Below are 15,961 nucleotides of genomic sequence, written 5' to 3' on the forward strand. Positions count from 1 at the left end.
GGGGGGTTGAGAAGGGGGGAGAAGAATTTATGGGCATCTCACCCCTTAAGGTAACAGTCATCTCAGTCATGAGTGAATGATTAATGGGCTTTAATAAATAGCCTTGCAAAACTTGGACATAAAGAAATAACAGAAAAAGAAACTAATGGACTGAAATAAGACTTTCTAATTTGTGCCTAACTTGCTAACCAAGTTTAACCAAATTAGAAGCTAACAAATCATTAACGAAAATGATAACATGAGTTACAAAATAGAAACTACTTGGCTAAAAAAATATGAAATTAACTCGACTGACAAAATAGGAAGTTAAATCCTAAGCTACTATGCAATTCAATAGTTGCTTGGCTCCATTTTGGAAACTTCCTTCTCCCAACAGTTGTGGACAGTTGTATGGGGTTTCTAGGGAATCTTCATGAGACAAATCTATAGGAGTTACTGTTCATGAACAGTGTTTCCATCTTTCCTTTTGGGCTTGTTAGATGGGACCAAGGTAGGAGCTGGCTGATCCAAGATTGGACTTGGTTCGATGAGGCCAACAACCCCTTCCTTGTCCAAGCTTGATCTACATCAGGCATACTATTGGAATTTGGAATTTGGAATTTGGAATTTGGAATTTGGAATTTGCAAATTGCTATGGATTTTCTGGATAATAGCTTTTTAGGACTTACTAGAATTCCAGTGTTTATAGATCATGTAGGAACATAGAAATACTATTGTGATAATCTAGTCTTATTGGATTGTAGATTATTTTTATTTCCTTATGTCTTATGAATTCATTTCCTTTGTTGTAATGATTCCCTCTCCATATCGTTTGTTTCATCGAGATTTTGTCTTGAATTGGTCTTCATCATGTCGTCTATTCTCTTATGTATAATGCATAAATATAATTACATAATCATTATCAAAACCAGTGGACAAAGAGCAGGAATTCACCTATTGTTTCTTCATGATTAATTATTGGGTAATTTACAATGCCACCCCCTGGAGAATGCCAATATTAGAGGGACACCCCCTCTCTTTCACCAAATTAGACTCGGACCCCCTACCGTCAGTGACTGTTAAAGAATACTATGAAATGACGTTTTTGCCCTTATGAGTAAAAAACAATGAATCCAACAAAAACAAGAAGGGAATCAACCAATGGAAGAAACATGAACCTAAGAATTACAAGAACTGGGAAGGGAAAAAGAAATGAATTTTTCCAATTCTTCTGCTTCTTCTCCTTCTCTCTTAACGGTTTGAAACGTCAACAAACCCATTTCTTCTCTTCGCCTTCTCCTGCCTTCTTTGCTAACTTCGACTCCTTTGTTGCTCTGTTTCTGTTTCTGCATCCCCTGTTTTTTAATTTTATCTAATCCCCTTTGTATTGTCATCTGAAGCTGATTCAGAAATAACCCGTTTCTTTGTTGATTAACAAAGATATATAAAAGATAGAGGAGCTTGAGAATTAGAAAAGAAAACCATGGTTCAGGGACCTGCGTCTCAGAAGAATCGCTTTTTGGTAGATGAAAAAGGTAGCCGTGGTGAGCTCAACAATTTGGATGGTCTTCAAATTTCTCTATCTTGTTCTGTCAATGGCAATGAGGAGATTGCTGAGGGATTTGAAGGCTCCGAAGCTAATTTTAAGCATATTAAAGTAATGGGTTACCATCAATAGGTACAAAGAGATGGAAGATATCAAGATATCTAATGATTCTTTGTTGGTTTTGTACTTCTGGGCTTGAATCTCTATCCATATTAAATGGGGGAATTTGATCGTTCTTCAAAAAAAGAAGAGAAGAAAGAGTTTCATTTTCTTTTTAATGCCCTCATGACTAGTTTGTTCTATTCCTCTTTAATTCCTCCATTTTTGCAGGTTGAGGTAAAAAATGTTTTGGAAGAATCCAGTCCTCTTGGATTAACACTCAGGAAGACTCCATCTTTTCTAGACCTCATAAAGATGAAGCTGTCTCGGGCACTGAAACTTCGTCTCGATGCTGATATCATCATCTTTCACCCCAGGAATCTCAGAGAGTTCAATTGGGATCATATCCCTTAAACCCTTAATATGCCCAATCCCTTTGGCTACTTCTTCCCTAACAGCGCCTCCACAAGTGGCTCCTTATTGAACACGTTTCCAAGGCGACCGATAGCGCAAGGATGCTTCGGGGGCTCGAAGGAGAGCACACAAGTCATCCACCATGATAACCTAGTCTCATTGGGATCAACTTTATCGGGCTTCTTCACGGCATACATGTTGAGATAGCAATTGCGAGACTCGGCATCAGTTGCATAACCATCGCCGCCACCACCAGAGACCTTTATTCGAAGCAATAAATGGGAGAAAGGGAGAATTAGGGAATCGAAGAGAGTGGAGGGGTTTCTTGGTGAAGAAGATGGAGTTAAGGGTTTGCGAGGGAGGAGGGAGGAGGGAGGAGGGAGGGAGGAGGGAGGAGGGAGGGAATTATTACATGGGCATTTTAGGTACTTCACATTTAATAAGGGTATTTTGGTATTTAAAATAAAATATAGTAGCTGACATCAGAATATAAGGTATATTCCTTAACAGTGACTGACGATAGGGGGTCCGAGTTTAATTTGGTGAAAAAGAGGAGGTGTCCCTTTAATATTGGCATTCTCCAGGGGATGGCATTGTAAATTACCCTTAATTATTTTAAGCCTTAGGCTTATAACTCAATATGAGCAAAGGATTTTGCATGTAAAATATGTCATTACTAAGTTTGTTTAGAAATTACGTAATATATACAATCACATGGGTAATGATCACAAAAGTTTTTAAGCTTGAAAATAACACTTCCTTCCCTTTAAATTTCCCTTGCAACCAAACATAACCCTAAGATCTCAATGTTCTTGATAGAATTTCCCTGGCCCATCGACAGAGTACAATAGGGGGGAGAGAGGTGGGGAGTGATGGGAGTCACGTCTAGGCCGTCCCATCATTCGATCACCGATGAAGGAAAACTTTGTCCGTAATAAAAAGTTTAGATTTCTTGTTTTGTCTAGGCTGTAGAAGCATTATTTTATTCCCTTGGTTTAGGAAGTGATTTCAAGAATTTCTATCAACAAATGAGTAGTTGAGTATGTTAAGAAACAACAAGGTCATTGTAAATGGGAACCACACTGTTTAGCTAGATTGGTGTCCAGTAAAAAAAGAATGCTTTTGTTAAGGTGTTTAAGAGTCCAGGTCTGAGTTCACTATAAGTCATCAAACCAACTTTCTGCATTATGAAGTAATAACAAGTGTTTGTTTTCCAACCAAAGAAAAAATGAACATTGCTCACAATCTTCAAGATTTCAGAACTGTTGCCTGGCAAATATAAAGGTTTCTTTTAACTTTAAAGTACAGTTCATGAGTATATTTGAAGATGTGATTCCTCTGTTTTTGTCCATTTAATTCACAAGTCTTCAGTACATTATTTTTTTCTGAATAGTAGACTTGGTCGATCGGATCCATGTAGCCGACCCCATTTAGTAGGGGTAAGGTTATGATTCTTCTTGTTGTAGACAGCAACTAGGTCTTCCATACAAATCTTAGGATATAACTAAATATTGTTTGTTAAATTCAGTATTTGTTTTAATGCAGGTACTGTGTTGTAGTACAGGTCAGTTGTACGATTTTTTTTGTTTTCTGCTTTATTGGTTCTACGTTCTATTGAACTTCCAACTTTTGTTCTTCTAAGAGGGTCATAAGTTAGTTGGTAATCTCTCAAGTTTCAATTGAATTAGAATACTGGATTTTTTTACAAATTTTCATTGGGTGCTGGACCTACAGAACCTATTTAGAATGTAGAATATTAGACAATTGAAGTGCCTCCTTATGTTGATTGAATTGCTATCAAGTTTAGAATTAGGGTTCAACTGCTAGGTATGAAATGTTATCAAAGGCAATTAAGTATTCTTCCCATTAGTGTTCAGCCCCACCAGCAGACTAATGTGTTATATCCAAAAACCATATAACCCACTGTATGTTTAGTTTCACTAAAATAGGAGCCTTCTCGCAGATAAATCTTCGGCAATGGCATGTTATAACGATACTTCGAGGACCCGAAAATGACATCTACTAGTTCTCCAACCTCTCAAAACCAGGATAGCTGAAATTTATATCACTAGGTATTGATTCTTCACATTGGTTAGGCTGATTTTTAAAGAAGTTATTTCATTTAATCGAGAGGGTGAATTTTAATAGTCAAAGAGCTGTAAAGAGTGGAAGGTCCCAGTCATTGGTGTAATACTGGATTGTGATAGCACTGCCAGAAGAAGTCCAACACTTCAACGGGTCCTCAGTTCTCTTATGCTAGGATGCAGTTTTTGCCAGGCCCCTTTTGACAGATGGGTTAGTTCCCAGTTATTAGTTTTGATAAGTTTTTTTAAAACTGTACAAGCTTAAGAAAATTCTGAAACTGAAGCCAAGGAGATGATGACTAACATAGAATGATCAGTAAGTGTAAGGAAAACAAGAATGTTCATTAGGATTTTTTCAAATGCTACTCAATCTGTCCCTTGGACAGATAATTGGCCACGGAGGAAAATACCTTACGAATGAAACGATGATGAAGTTCAGAGAGAAGCAAAACAAAGCTATATAATCTCTAGTTGTTTTTCATTCTACTTCCTGTGATGATATAAACCCTAGGTGCCAGATCCAATTGTATGATGTTCTTCTGTGCAGTACAGCTCAGTTGCAGGAACTATATTAGTTTTGTCCACTGTTCAATTGAACTTGCAATTTGTTTCCCAAGAGGATTATAAGCTAGTCAATAGTCTCTAAAGTTTCAATTCATTTAGAATGTTTGATTTTCTACAAAATTTTCATTTAGTGCTGGTCCTATAGAACCTATCCAAATCATTGCAGACTAGTTTACTTGTGAGGGTGAGTTCATTTCCTTCTTTTAAACCAACTCACGACCTGGAAAAAAATTTCCAGCGGTGAAAAGAAGTAACAGATGGAAAGCTCCATTTGTGGGTGTGTGAAAGTCAAACATGGATGCAACATTGAGCCATACTCCATCAACATCTGTTGGCTATTGTTAACTCAGAATTTTAACAGATTATTTCTGTAAGGCAAGGGGAGTAAAGAGTTACCTTCATTGCCTTCAGTGAACAATAAGCCAAGTAGCCAACACTAGTGAAATCTGCACATTAGCTTTAAGTGATACCTATACATCCAAAAGTTAGAGAATGCTTTGAAGGGAGTGGATAAGATCTGGTTTTGGAGCATATACTCTTTATCTTCCATGACTGTATGGTATTGTTTAATTGATTGCTGTGTAGTCTGTATCATAGAAATATATGCAAGGTAGAGTTTACAAAACAAGAAAAAATAGTTTGTATTTTTTTCATCATTGAATCTATAATTACTAATTAAAAAAAAGGATCGTGGATTGGCTGCTCCAGCTTCCAGCAATCTTAAGAAAAATAAACGCTCTCTACAAGATTTGACACAAAAATTCCATCAAACCTCAAAAGCGGATGGTATAGTTGTTGAAAAGAAAACACAAGAACAAAATCATGCAAACACCACAGATGAGATCACGTTTTCATCTTTTTTCTGTTTCTCAATCATAAGCATTCTCCCAGTCATCTGCTACTTCGGACAAATCAGTCTTGTTAAGTAGTCCAGGCTGCACTGCCGAGTTTGAACCCGAAGTTTTTGATTCCAGTTCTAAAATGGAAGAACTCACCACTCGATGATTCCCTGTATTATCGGTTCCAACGGAGGCGGTAGCAACAGAATCAGAAACTGAATTCGAGTCGAGAATGTCCCATCTGTTTCTCAAAGTAGCGATTGGTGCTTCTTTCCCTTTCCATGCTGAAGGGAGTACATCAGCTGAGGCACCAGGCCATTCTTCACCACCCCAGGAGTCCTCCCTCCAACTGGGTTCCTGTACAACAGCCTTTTTCCATGGATTACCCTTCAGGGTTGTAACAACACCCCCTTCCTTGGCAGCCCCATTTACCCATGCATTGGTACCAGAAGATGTTGCAGAACCATTCTGAAGAACTACAGCAGCACCATGATACACCGAACCATGATCTAATCGTCTCAAAGCAGTTGCTGCTCGGGTAGGATCACTAAATACTGCCAAAGCATTTTTGTCATTTAACCAGACCAGTTCACACTCTCCACCGAATCTCAGGACCAAAGCACTTATATCTGCCTCCCTTGGCAAATCCAACAAAGCCACGACAAGGCGTGGATCCATGTCTACCAATGGATCAAAAACTGGATGGGACACGGGAATAGGACCAGTACCCTTGGCCCCAAGAAACCGAGATGGAGCTTTAGACTTAGGAGTGACATGAACCACAAGGAACCGCTTTGGCTCCCACCCTGCTGCATGAATTGAAAGCTTCCATCTCTCTGCAATTTGGTTTACAGCATCTCTCTTCTCCTTCAGCATTGGACAGAAAACATGAGCCCTGAGACCATTTGAGGCACCTCCTTTACTCTTCCCAAGTACCAGAAACTTGAACCTCTCCTCAATAGACACTACCCATTTTGGATCTCGCTTGTACATATCGGCAAGCACATCAGAAATTGTAGAGTTCTCACCAAAATGAAGAGCAGCCAAGTTCGGGGTGTTGATATCAAAAGCATCTGCAAGAATCCGTTTTCGCTCCAATTTTGCGCACTCCTCATCACAGGCAAGTTTCCTCTGTCCAAGCGGGACCCTCTTGCCAGTTGCTTCAAGAGGTTGAAGTGGAACTGGAAATTTTTGAATAACAGATGCTTCGAAAACAGTATCAACATGATCACTGCCTCCGGCATCACAAGGGACTGAAGCAGTTATCCTACCACAGGAACATGTGATTGTCACAGGGAACTCACACCTTAGATCAGGACAGGGAGCAGATGGATGACAATTAGCAGTGCATATGTGCTTGCAGTCTCTCCTAGGAGCACTACAAACTTGACCACAAGAAGCCTTTCCACCGGAGCCACTCAAAGACTCACATGGTGGAGGATGACAAGTTCTACCACAAGCATGCATTCCACACTGTCGTGTCTTGCCACACAGTTGATTACATCGAATATCCCTCGAACCACAAGGTATGTTCCTGAGAACGACATGCCCACCAATACATTCCTTTGCCACCGGAATTGAACAAGGTGGGCAATCACCAAAATGGCAACTGTGTGATGATGGATGACCACAGGGCTGGGGAACTGAGCATGGATGCTGACAAGAAGGAGGAGGTGTACCACAAGGCTGAGGAGGGGGTATTGAAGTCTTCCCACAAGCACAGGTCAAGTCAGTGAAGATGGTTTCAAGGCAAGGTGGGCAATAGCCACTGTGACACAGTGACTCACAAGAATGCTGCCCACACCTCAGCTTCTTCCCACATACCATAGAGCACAAATGCGGGTCCCAATCGCCCAAAACCTGGTTATTGGAACCAGAGAGAGGGCAACACCTCTCACTGCACCTGTGCCTTCCACAGTTCTTTTTCCGCCCACAAGACTTATCACAGACAAACTTCACCTTCTCGTCCATTGTTATGTAACACTCAACAGTCCGAGAGGAAGAACCACAACGGCATTTTTGGTTGACACGAACCAGACAAGGGGGACAGACCCCAGCATGGCACAAGTCCTTGCAGTGGTGAACACTACAAGGAAGAAGCTTACCACAATTTTGCGAGCAGGTTGGGATTGGGTCCAGGCAACTCTGCCTTTCATTCTGTATCTTCGTTTTGCCACAGTAGCAGGTCTTAATCCTCCAAGGGGTCAACTCGCAATCTCCACACGGACCAGGATGACAATTGTCGCCACAGAAATGATTTCCACAAGAAAGTTTCTTGCCACAAATAGAATCACACGAAAAAACACCATCGGTCCGTCTCACATCCCCCTTAACAACCATCTCTCCACAAAGAAGAACTTCCACCTTCTTGTTGCAGAAACACAATGCTTTGATCAAAACCCGACATGGATCACAGGGTCCCTGGTGGCAACTCCGCTCACACCTGTGACGCCCACATTCCAGAAGCTTATTACAGGGCTGTCCACAAGTATGCATTGACTTCCGATCAGAGCATCTCGTCGTAATCGTCTTTTTCCCACAAGGGCACCGCCGGGGTGGAGCAAAAGCTTTACAAGGAGGACATGGACCTGGGTGGCACTGCAAAACACAGACATGGGGGCATCGATCATCATCATCATCATTAAAATCGCCACCGCCTGCAACCTCCCTCTCCAATGGCTTACCACAAGGCTCCCCACATGAATGCGGCGTCAGATACAAATCCATAGGAGGGTCTGGTCGCTTCCCACAAAAACAAACATATCGAATCTCCTTCGCTGTTAGCAGCTGCACAGACTGGCAACCAGGGCACCGCCAATTCACGCCCTGGTTCTTATCAACAGACAAATCAACAGAAGTCGGTGCTCGAGCCCATTTCCTAATACAATTGAGATGAAAAATGGAGTAACAGCTCGAGCACGACCATATTGGAGCATTCCTCCCAACCATGTCATAACAAATCATACATTCAACCGCCCTTTTCGAGAGCTTATCTTGAATTTCTTGCACAAGTTGCGGCACATCGAACACCTTAGGCTCCAGAACCTCTGGTTCAATCTTTGAATACGAAGGCCGCGCCGTGTAGATTCGCCGAAACCCTCCTCTATGCCGACTCCCAGAAGGCCCAGAACTGCAATTGAAGTCCCCAGCGTTCCCATCAGCATCTGAATTGAAGCTCGAAGGTGGTGGGATCACAACAGTAGTAGCAGTAGATCCTCTAGGAACCCACTCTTGACGGGCAGTACCAGGACGAGCAGGAATCCGAGATCCCTCTCTTCGATCATCCCGGCGTTGAAAGCTCATCGTCTGAGGGATCCCAAACAACCGAACCCCAACCCTAACCCTAACCCTAACCCTAACCCTAACCCCTTCTGTAAATGAATTTCACAAGCCCAAATCAAATAGATTCGAATCACAGAAGGAGTAAAGGGTAGGTGAAACTGAAACCCTAGCTCTGATTCACAAAAACTATAGATGAAAATTCTTGATAATCTGATAGATTGAGAGGGTTGAGAGGGTGTGAATCAAGTGGGTTTCTTCCTTTGTTGTGTTCCTCTCTCAGAGAGAGAAAGTAGAGTGATGCCTCCAAAGGCGACGAAGAAGAAGATACGAAACTTGGGGGAAAATGTGTGGGGAGACTATATATGATAGAGAGATGCTTGCGGGCAAAGCAAATGTTTGGAGAGTCGTACGTCACGATAATCGCAGAGTTGGACCGCCATAGACCTCGTGACACACTAAAATGCGCTTGTTTGCCGCAAACGCAACCCTGGTGAAGTGCTGACCAAGTGTTTTTTTTTTTTTTTTTAAATCGGAATCGAATGCCGGATCGGCTTCATACGGTTTCAAGAATTGGGATCGGCTCCTGCCAATCCGGATTGGAATCGCCTCGAATTCTGGCCGATCCAACTCGTTCCTCCTTTTACAAGAACAGTATGGTTTGGCGGTAACTTGGGATATTGCCCATATCCATGAAGTTTTATCCATTGTGCCATGGATTCAAGCGTGGAATTGCTTTTCTTAATGAAGTAATCATGGTTTTTCACCGCGCTCTTTTTGAATTTCTATCTCCACAAGCGATTAAAATAGTCACTCGGCATTTTTGGGGTAAAACTGTGTAGTTTTCATCCTCAGACCTTGCACATACATAATGGAGATGTGTATGTTACCCATGTTGAAGTATAGTTTAGCTATTTTTCCTAATGCAAATTCTTGATATGGCAACTCCATGCTTGCTAAATTTAGACTTGCTGATTTCAATGATGTTGGTGTCGGCGAGGCTTTGACTATCAAATTTGCTAGAAGCAATGTCAAAAGGCTATGAAGAGATTTCTATTGCAAGTGACAACAAGGGTGTGATTGGTCATTTACATAGGGTATCATTACGCATCTCATCCGAAGATCCAATCCATCTTAGAGGATACTTTTCACTTGTCTACATACTTTTTAACTTGATTGTTCAATCATGTTCTAAGAGGGAGTAACATATTGGTTGACTTCCTAGTTAGGAGGACACTATCAGTGACATATACAACTTTGTGGTCAAGTTTTGATCCATGGATGCAGGAGATATATTCTACTATTTCTATGAGTTTTACACATTAATATGACTAAAGAGTAGCCAAAAAAAAAATAAAGTCCCTAGCTAATGGACCTCCATTAATCATTCTAGGATCGAGAATTTTTTAAATTAGAATAAATAAAATGAAAAGAACAAAGACTTCCACGTGGCTATTAAGTTTTTCTTCTTAGACCAGTAAAAATTGATTTTATATTATTAAATTAATTAAACAAGGAAAAAGATAAAAATAATAAAGGAAAGGGTTTCATGCGGAGTGTAGTTTTGCACCAATAGGAGTGGAGAGGTGAATCATCTAATAGGAATGGCCATTTATTTTGTGTGTTTTTGTGTGTGTGTGTGTGTATGAGAGAGAGAGAGAGAGAGAGAGAGAGAGAGAGAGACTATGTATAGGATTCACGGGAGGATGTGAGAGGTTGTGCACAAGAATTTACATATTGGCATCTCGTGCTTTCTATCCAAAAGTAAAAATAGAATAGCATTTATAAGATCTAAAATAGGTTATAAGAATCAATATTAATCGGAATTAAGATTGATTGATTCCACAAATTCTAAGCAAGCATATTAAATTGCATTTTATTTCTAATTCTCCATACGATTTTAGTTGAAAAACCAATTGGCATTAATGACACACTTTTAGAAAGAAGAATACTACTTGGACGTGTGGCCCTAGGAGGCAAAGGCATCAACAAGAGATAGATATTTTGAATTTCACAATGGTGGAGCATCATTTTACCCCCTTTATATCTGGGTGCAAGGGCCACACGATTTTTTTTCCCCAACATTTTTTTACTAAACTTTAAAATATACCAATCCTCAAAAATAGACCATATATAAAATCAAGAATTGACCAACTCCAACCTAGTTTCTACAAATCTGAGGATGCCCAAGTGAATGCTAACTAACAAAATGGATGGTTCTGGGTCAGGAGCTCGTTGACTAACCAGCTTCCACCCCAGAAAAATCTCAGGATGGCCATGCTTGACCGTAGGAAGAATAAGATAGCAATTGTAGAGGCTGCATGAAACCTGAACCAACTCTGCCTTGCCTTCTCTTTCCAACAGTCAGCCACACTCCTTTTCTTGCTGCTCAAGGTAGAAGGAAGTCAAGTCATACATAGTTTTTGGCTATTCTTATTTTAATAATGGGAAACGTCCTGGGGGCTGAGGTGGACCCAATGACATATAGGCATATCTTATGGGCAAGAGATAGTGACTTGGTCATGTGACCTTGTTTTGGAGATCAATAAGAATGTGTGTTGGAGCATCAACATAGATGGGATTCTTAATTTCAGAGAAGGCATAGTGGTAATCTCGTAGGCTCCTTTGTCTGAGCACAATAATGACATGATCACGTAGCATTCTTTTTCTCATGCTTTATATCTTTATATAGATATATATATATATATATATTATTGATTAAACTGTCATGTTAGATACATTTACATTGAGTTAATATTAAATAAAACGGAGAAAAAAACACTACCCATCTAGCATACCCCATGCCCATACATAACTCTTGTTTTCAAAAGCTATGAAAAGATACTCCTACCCCCTGAAAGCATTTGGACATGAGAAATACAAACGGGTAGCATTCTTCCTTCCTAAACAAAATAAGGGAAAATGGTTTGGGTTTTGGGGGGGCGGGGGGTTGGTGAGGACTCAAATCCTCTATGGTGATGAGTGGTAATGAGGATCCAACGGTGGAAAGGGCCCCTACATGCACCCTAGCCATTGGATCTCATTGCCGTTCACTGCCTCCCAGAGGATTTTTGTGCAAAATATGGCCCGGTCCCTATACCCAGACAATTGGAAGGCAAAATGACCACCCCCAATCCCATGAAATTTAAAATGATACTCCAATATTTCTTCATGCATTCCCATTGGCTCTGTGCTCATACTGAAATCTTTTTCTATTTTTCTTTATTCCTCTGTAATAAAAAAATGTAAGAGAGCCTGAGAGCACCCAAAAGTCAATACAAAGAGAGGTTTCGCCACTCGCGGAACCTTCATCGAGCTTTCCTGGAATCTTCATCCCTGTGATTTAAGAATTATACATATATTCTCTCTCTTCAATCTTCGATTTCAATTCCAAACCTAAACATTCCCATCTCTGAAATCTGAATTATTTCTCTCTTCTTTTCTTACAAGGAATTTCAAGATATGGCTTCAAGATCCAACATTCTGGTCACTCCACAAATACAGGAATCACAAGCCAAAATTTCCTCTCCTCTGCTACAGAATTTCGGTTATGTATGGAAAGTAAATGGAGAATTGAGCGAGCTTTCTTGTACCCCGGAAAGAATCAAAGACCCCCTTTGTTTCTCTGAGGAAGCACAAGCAACCGATGCTCTGCTCAAACTATACCTCAGAGACCTTAAAGATGTAGTTTCTTGTGTCATCGCAACATTGGATGAGTTCATTGGTGAAGCTAAACAAAGAAATCTAGAACAGAACAGAGGGAGAAAGCAGGTAAGAGAACATTTCTTCTTCTCATTAGAAAACAAGATTTCACATCGGAAAGAGATTGGACCAACCATTAATGAAATCAAGGATAAGCTAGTTAAAATTGAAAATAAGCTTGAACGCTATTACTTGATGGGTTCAGGCCTTAGGAGGGATCAAGAATTGGAGAGGAAAGTACAGAGTGTTTCATTCATGAGTACTAATTCTGGGTTCTCAATTGATGACTCTGGTGAGTCTGATCTTCTTCTTGGCAGGAAGGAAGATGCAAATATCATTCTAAAGATGTTGACTTCGAATGAATTTGATCGACGGGAAGTTCCAGTCATCACCATTGTCGGCGATAAAGGGATTGGAAAGACAACTCTAGCTCAACTGGTTTATAATGATCTAAGTGTAGAAAAGCATTTTGAAATAAGAGTATGGGTCTCTGTTTCAAATGCTTTTGATGTTATCAGTTTAACTACTGCAATTCTAGAGTCTGTGACTCTGAATCATAGTAAGCTTAAGTTCATAGAACCATTTCAATGTGAGCTTCAGAGAATACTAAGAGGGAAGAGATTTATACTTGTTTCGGATGATGTATGCAATCGAAACCTTTTTTCTTGGAATGCATTGCGAGCTCCATTCCTATTTGCAGACAGGGAAAGTAGGATTATTGTAAGTACTAGGAGTGAAACAGTGGCATCCATGATGAACCCAATCCACACTCTTAATCTCCAAGTTTTATCAGAGGAATACTGTTGGTTATTGTTCAAGAAAAGGTTATGTACTAAGGAACATGATATACATCCAGGATTAGAAGCAATTGGTAGGCAAATTGTACAGAAATGCAAAGGATTGCCTGAGGCAGTGGATGCTGTTGCAAATCACCTGCAAAATAAAGTAGATAAGCATGAATGGGAAATGATCTTGGAAGATGATTGGTGGGTTCCTGAGGAAAACAAATAATATGAAAGGTTGAGCTTTAGTGTTCTATATGTTGTTAAATTTAAGAAACCTCCTTTCTTGATTTGTTTGATCTGAAGCAAGTAAAGTCTTCCTATCTTTGTAAATGATAATATTTATCATAAGTAGGGAGAAAATTTTGTTAATCATTATTTTTAGAAAAAAAACATATTTTCAAAAATATTCAAAAAAGCAATGTTACAGTGTCTTAGTTCACCATTTTGGTTGCAATAAATTCTCTTAAAACATCAGCAACCACTGATAAAAAAATTTGCTACCCGGGTTGCAAATCACCCAACAACTTGGATAAAAAACACCAAACAACAAACACAGTGATGGCAATGACGAACTTCCTCTGTCCAGGGACCTTCTTGTCAGTTGCTTCCACAGGTTGAAGAGGAACTGGTAAGTTTTGCTTGACAGATGCTTCAGAAACAGTATTAATACGACCACTGCCTGCAGCATCACAATGGACTCTGGCAGTTATCCGACCAAGGGAACTATGTCTCTCCAAGTTCTTTTCCAGCCCGCAATCCTTATCACAGAAAAACTCTATGCCCCTCCTTCTGTAACACTCAACGGTCCAAGAAGAAGAAGAAGAACTACAATGGCAATTTCGGTTAACCTGAACCAGACAAGGTGGGCAGTTCCCAGAATGACACAACTCCTTACAGTAGTGAATGTGAAATAACCCACAGGGAAGAGGCTTACCACAAATCTGCGAGCACCTCGGGATTGGGTACCTGCAACTCTTTCTTTCATTCTGTATCTTCGTTTTGCCACAGTAGCAGGTCTTAATCGACAGTTCGCAATCCCCACATGAACCAGGATGGCAACTTTTGCTGCAGTAATGAAACCCACAGGGAAGAAGCTTACCACAAATCTGTGAGCACCTCGGGGTTGGGTACCTGCAACTCTTCCTTTCATTCTGTATCTTCGTTTTGCCACAGTAGCAGGTCTTAATCGAAAATTCGCAATCCCCACATGAGTTAGGATGGCAATTCTTGCCACAGTAATGATTTCCACAAGCAAGTTTCTTGCCACAAGTGGAATTACATGAGATAACATCATCAATTGGCCTCTGATCCTTAACAAACGCTTTACAAAAAAGAAACTCTGTCTTATTCTTCTTGCAGAAACACGATATTTTGATTGAAACTTGACAAGGTTCACACGGTCCCTGGTGGCAAATCTGCTTACACCTGTGACGAAGCCCACATTCCAGAAGCTTGTTACAGGGCTTCCTGCAATTAAGTTCGGAATTCCGATCGGAGCATTTTGTCTTAATCGTCTTCTTCCCACAAGGGCACCGCCTGGGTGGAGCAAAAGCTTTACAAGGTGGGCATGGACCTGGGTGACACTGCAAGACACAGAGATGGGGGCACCGATCATGATCGTTGCCGTTGCCATTGCCATCGACACCGCCTGCAACCTCCCTCTCCAATGGCTTCCCACATGGCTCTCCACATGAATGCGGCGTCAGATTCAAATCTCTACGAGGGTTTGGCATTTTCCCACAGAAACAAACGTATCGAATCTCCTTCGCGGTCAGAAGTCGCAGAGACTGGCAACCAGGACACCGCCAATTGACACCCTGGTTCTCCTCCACAGACGAATCAACGGAAGTCGATACTCGAGCCCATTTCTTTATACAACTGAGATGGAAAATGGAGTAACAGCACGAGCACGACCAGATTCGGGCACACTTCCCTACCATTTCATAACAAATCATGCATTCAATCGCCCTTTTTGCAAGCTTATCTTCAATTTCAAGGACAAGTTGCGGGACATCTTCCGGAGTCTCTGGTTCATTCTTCGGATACGAAGGCAGAGCCGTGTAGCTTCGCCGAACAGATCCTCCTCTATGGCGACTCCCAGAAGAGGCGGAACTGTAATTTGAGTCCCCATTGTTTCCACTGGGATTTGAATTGAAACTCAAAGGTGATTTCATGGCAGTAGCAGTAGATGATCCTCTAGGAATCCACTCTTGACCGGTAGTACTTCGATCATTCCGGCGTCGATAGCCCATTGTCTGAGGGACCCGAAACAACTAAACCCAAACCCCAAACACAACCCCTTCTGTGTATCAACTGAAACAAGCCCAATCGAATAGAGTTTCACAGGAGTAGAGGGGGTGAAGCTAAAAGTCCAAAAACTATTCGAGACTCATGGAGGACAACAGATGGACATACCTGATACTTTGATGGACTGAGGATATGAATCAGTTGGGTTTCTCTGTTGTGGTCTACTCTTTAGTTTCTCTCCGAGAGAGAGAGAGGCATTGAAAGGGGCAATCGGTCATACCTCAAACCATGCTGTGGAGCCTGTGGACTGTAGAGTACATAGAAGAGGGATGCTTGCAGGCAAAGCAAAGCAAAGTGTTTTTTTTTTTTGGATAAAAGTAAAGCAAGGCATATTTCCTTCACTTTTTCCCTTTTCCTTTCCCC

At 40.9% G+C, this 15,961-nt stretch overlaps 3 protein-coding genes across 3 annotated transcripts; 1 reads left to right on the top strand and 2 right to left on the bottom strand.

The window, feature by feature from the left end:
- Positions 1–5,302: 5,302 nt before the first annotated feature.
- Positions 5,303–9,229, bottom strand: LOC122079132 (NF-X1-type zinc finger protein NFXL1-like). The gene has a single exon (XM_042645391.1). The coding sequence runs from the start codon at positions 8,826–8,828 to the stop codon at positions 5,556–5,558; it is 3,273 nt and encodes a 1,090-aa protein (XP_042501325.1). The 5' UTR covers positions 8,829–9,229; the 3' UTR covers positions 5,303–5,555.
- Positions 9,230–12,266: 3,037 nt separating this feature from the next.
- On the top strand, positions 12,267–13,517 carry LOC122059699 (putative disease resistance protein RGA4). Its single transcript, XM_042622726.1, has one exon. It carries the CDS (start codon positions 12,267–12,269, stop codon positions 13,515–13,517), a length of 1,251 nt encoding a protein of 416 aa, XP_042478660.1.
- A 123-nt stretch (positions 13,518–13,640) lies between these two features.
- Positions 13,641–15,955, bottom strand: LOC122074629 (NF-X1-type zinc finger protein NFXL1-like). Its single transcript, XM_042639546.1, has 2 exons — positions 15,707–15,955; positions 13,641–15,604 (listed from the first exon to the last, which is right to left on the bottom strand). Exon 2 carries the CDS (start codon positions 15,541–15,543, stop codon positions 13,789–13,791), a length of 1,755 nt encoding a protein of 584 aa, XP_042495480.1. The 5' UTR covers positions 15,544–15,604; positions 15,707–15,955; the 3' UTR covers positions 13,641–13,788.
- Between the last annotated feature and the right edge of the window lie 6 nt (positions 15,956–15,961).

Source organism: Macadamia integrifolia, chromosome 1, assembly GCF_013358625.1.
Source record: "Macadamia integrifolia cultivar HAES 741 chromosome 1, SCU_Mint_v3, whole genome shotgun sequence".
Lineage (NCBI taxonomy): Eukaryota > Viridiplantae > Streptophyta > Magnoliopsida > Proteales > Proteaceae > Macadamia > Macadamia integrifolia.

Bases quoted from the DNA above. Each gene is read 5' to 3' on its own strand.
- LOC122059699 (XM_042622726.1), top strand. From the start codon at position 12,267: ATGGCTTCAAGATCCAACATTCTGGTCACTCCACAAATACAGGAATCA.
- LOC122079132 (XM_042645391.1), bottom strand. From the start codon at position 8,828: ATGAGCTTTCAACGCCGGGATGATCGAAGAGAGGGATCTCGGATTCCT.
- LOC122074629 (XM_042639546.1), bottom strand. From the start codon at position 15,543: ATGGGCTATCGACGCCGGAATGATCGAAGTACTACCGGTCAAGAGTGG.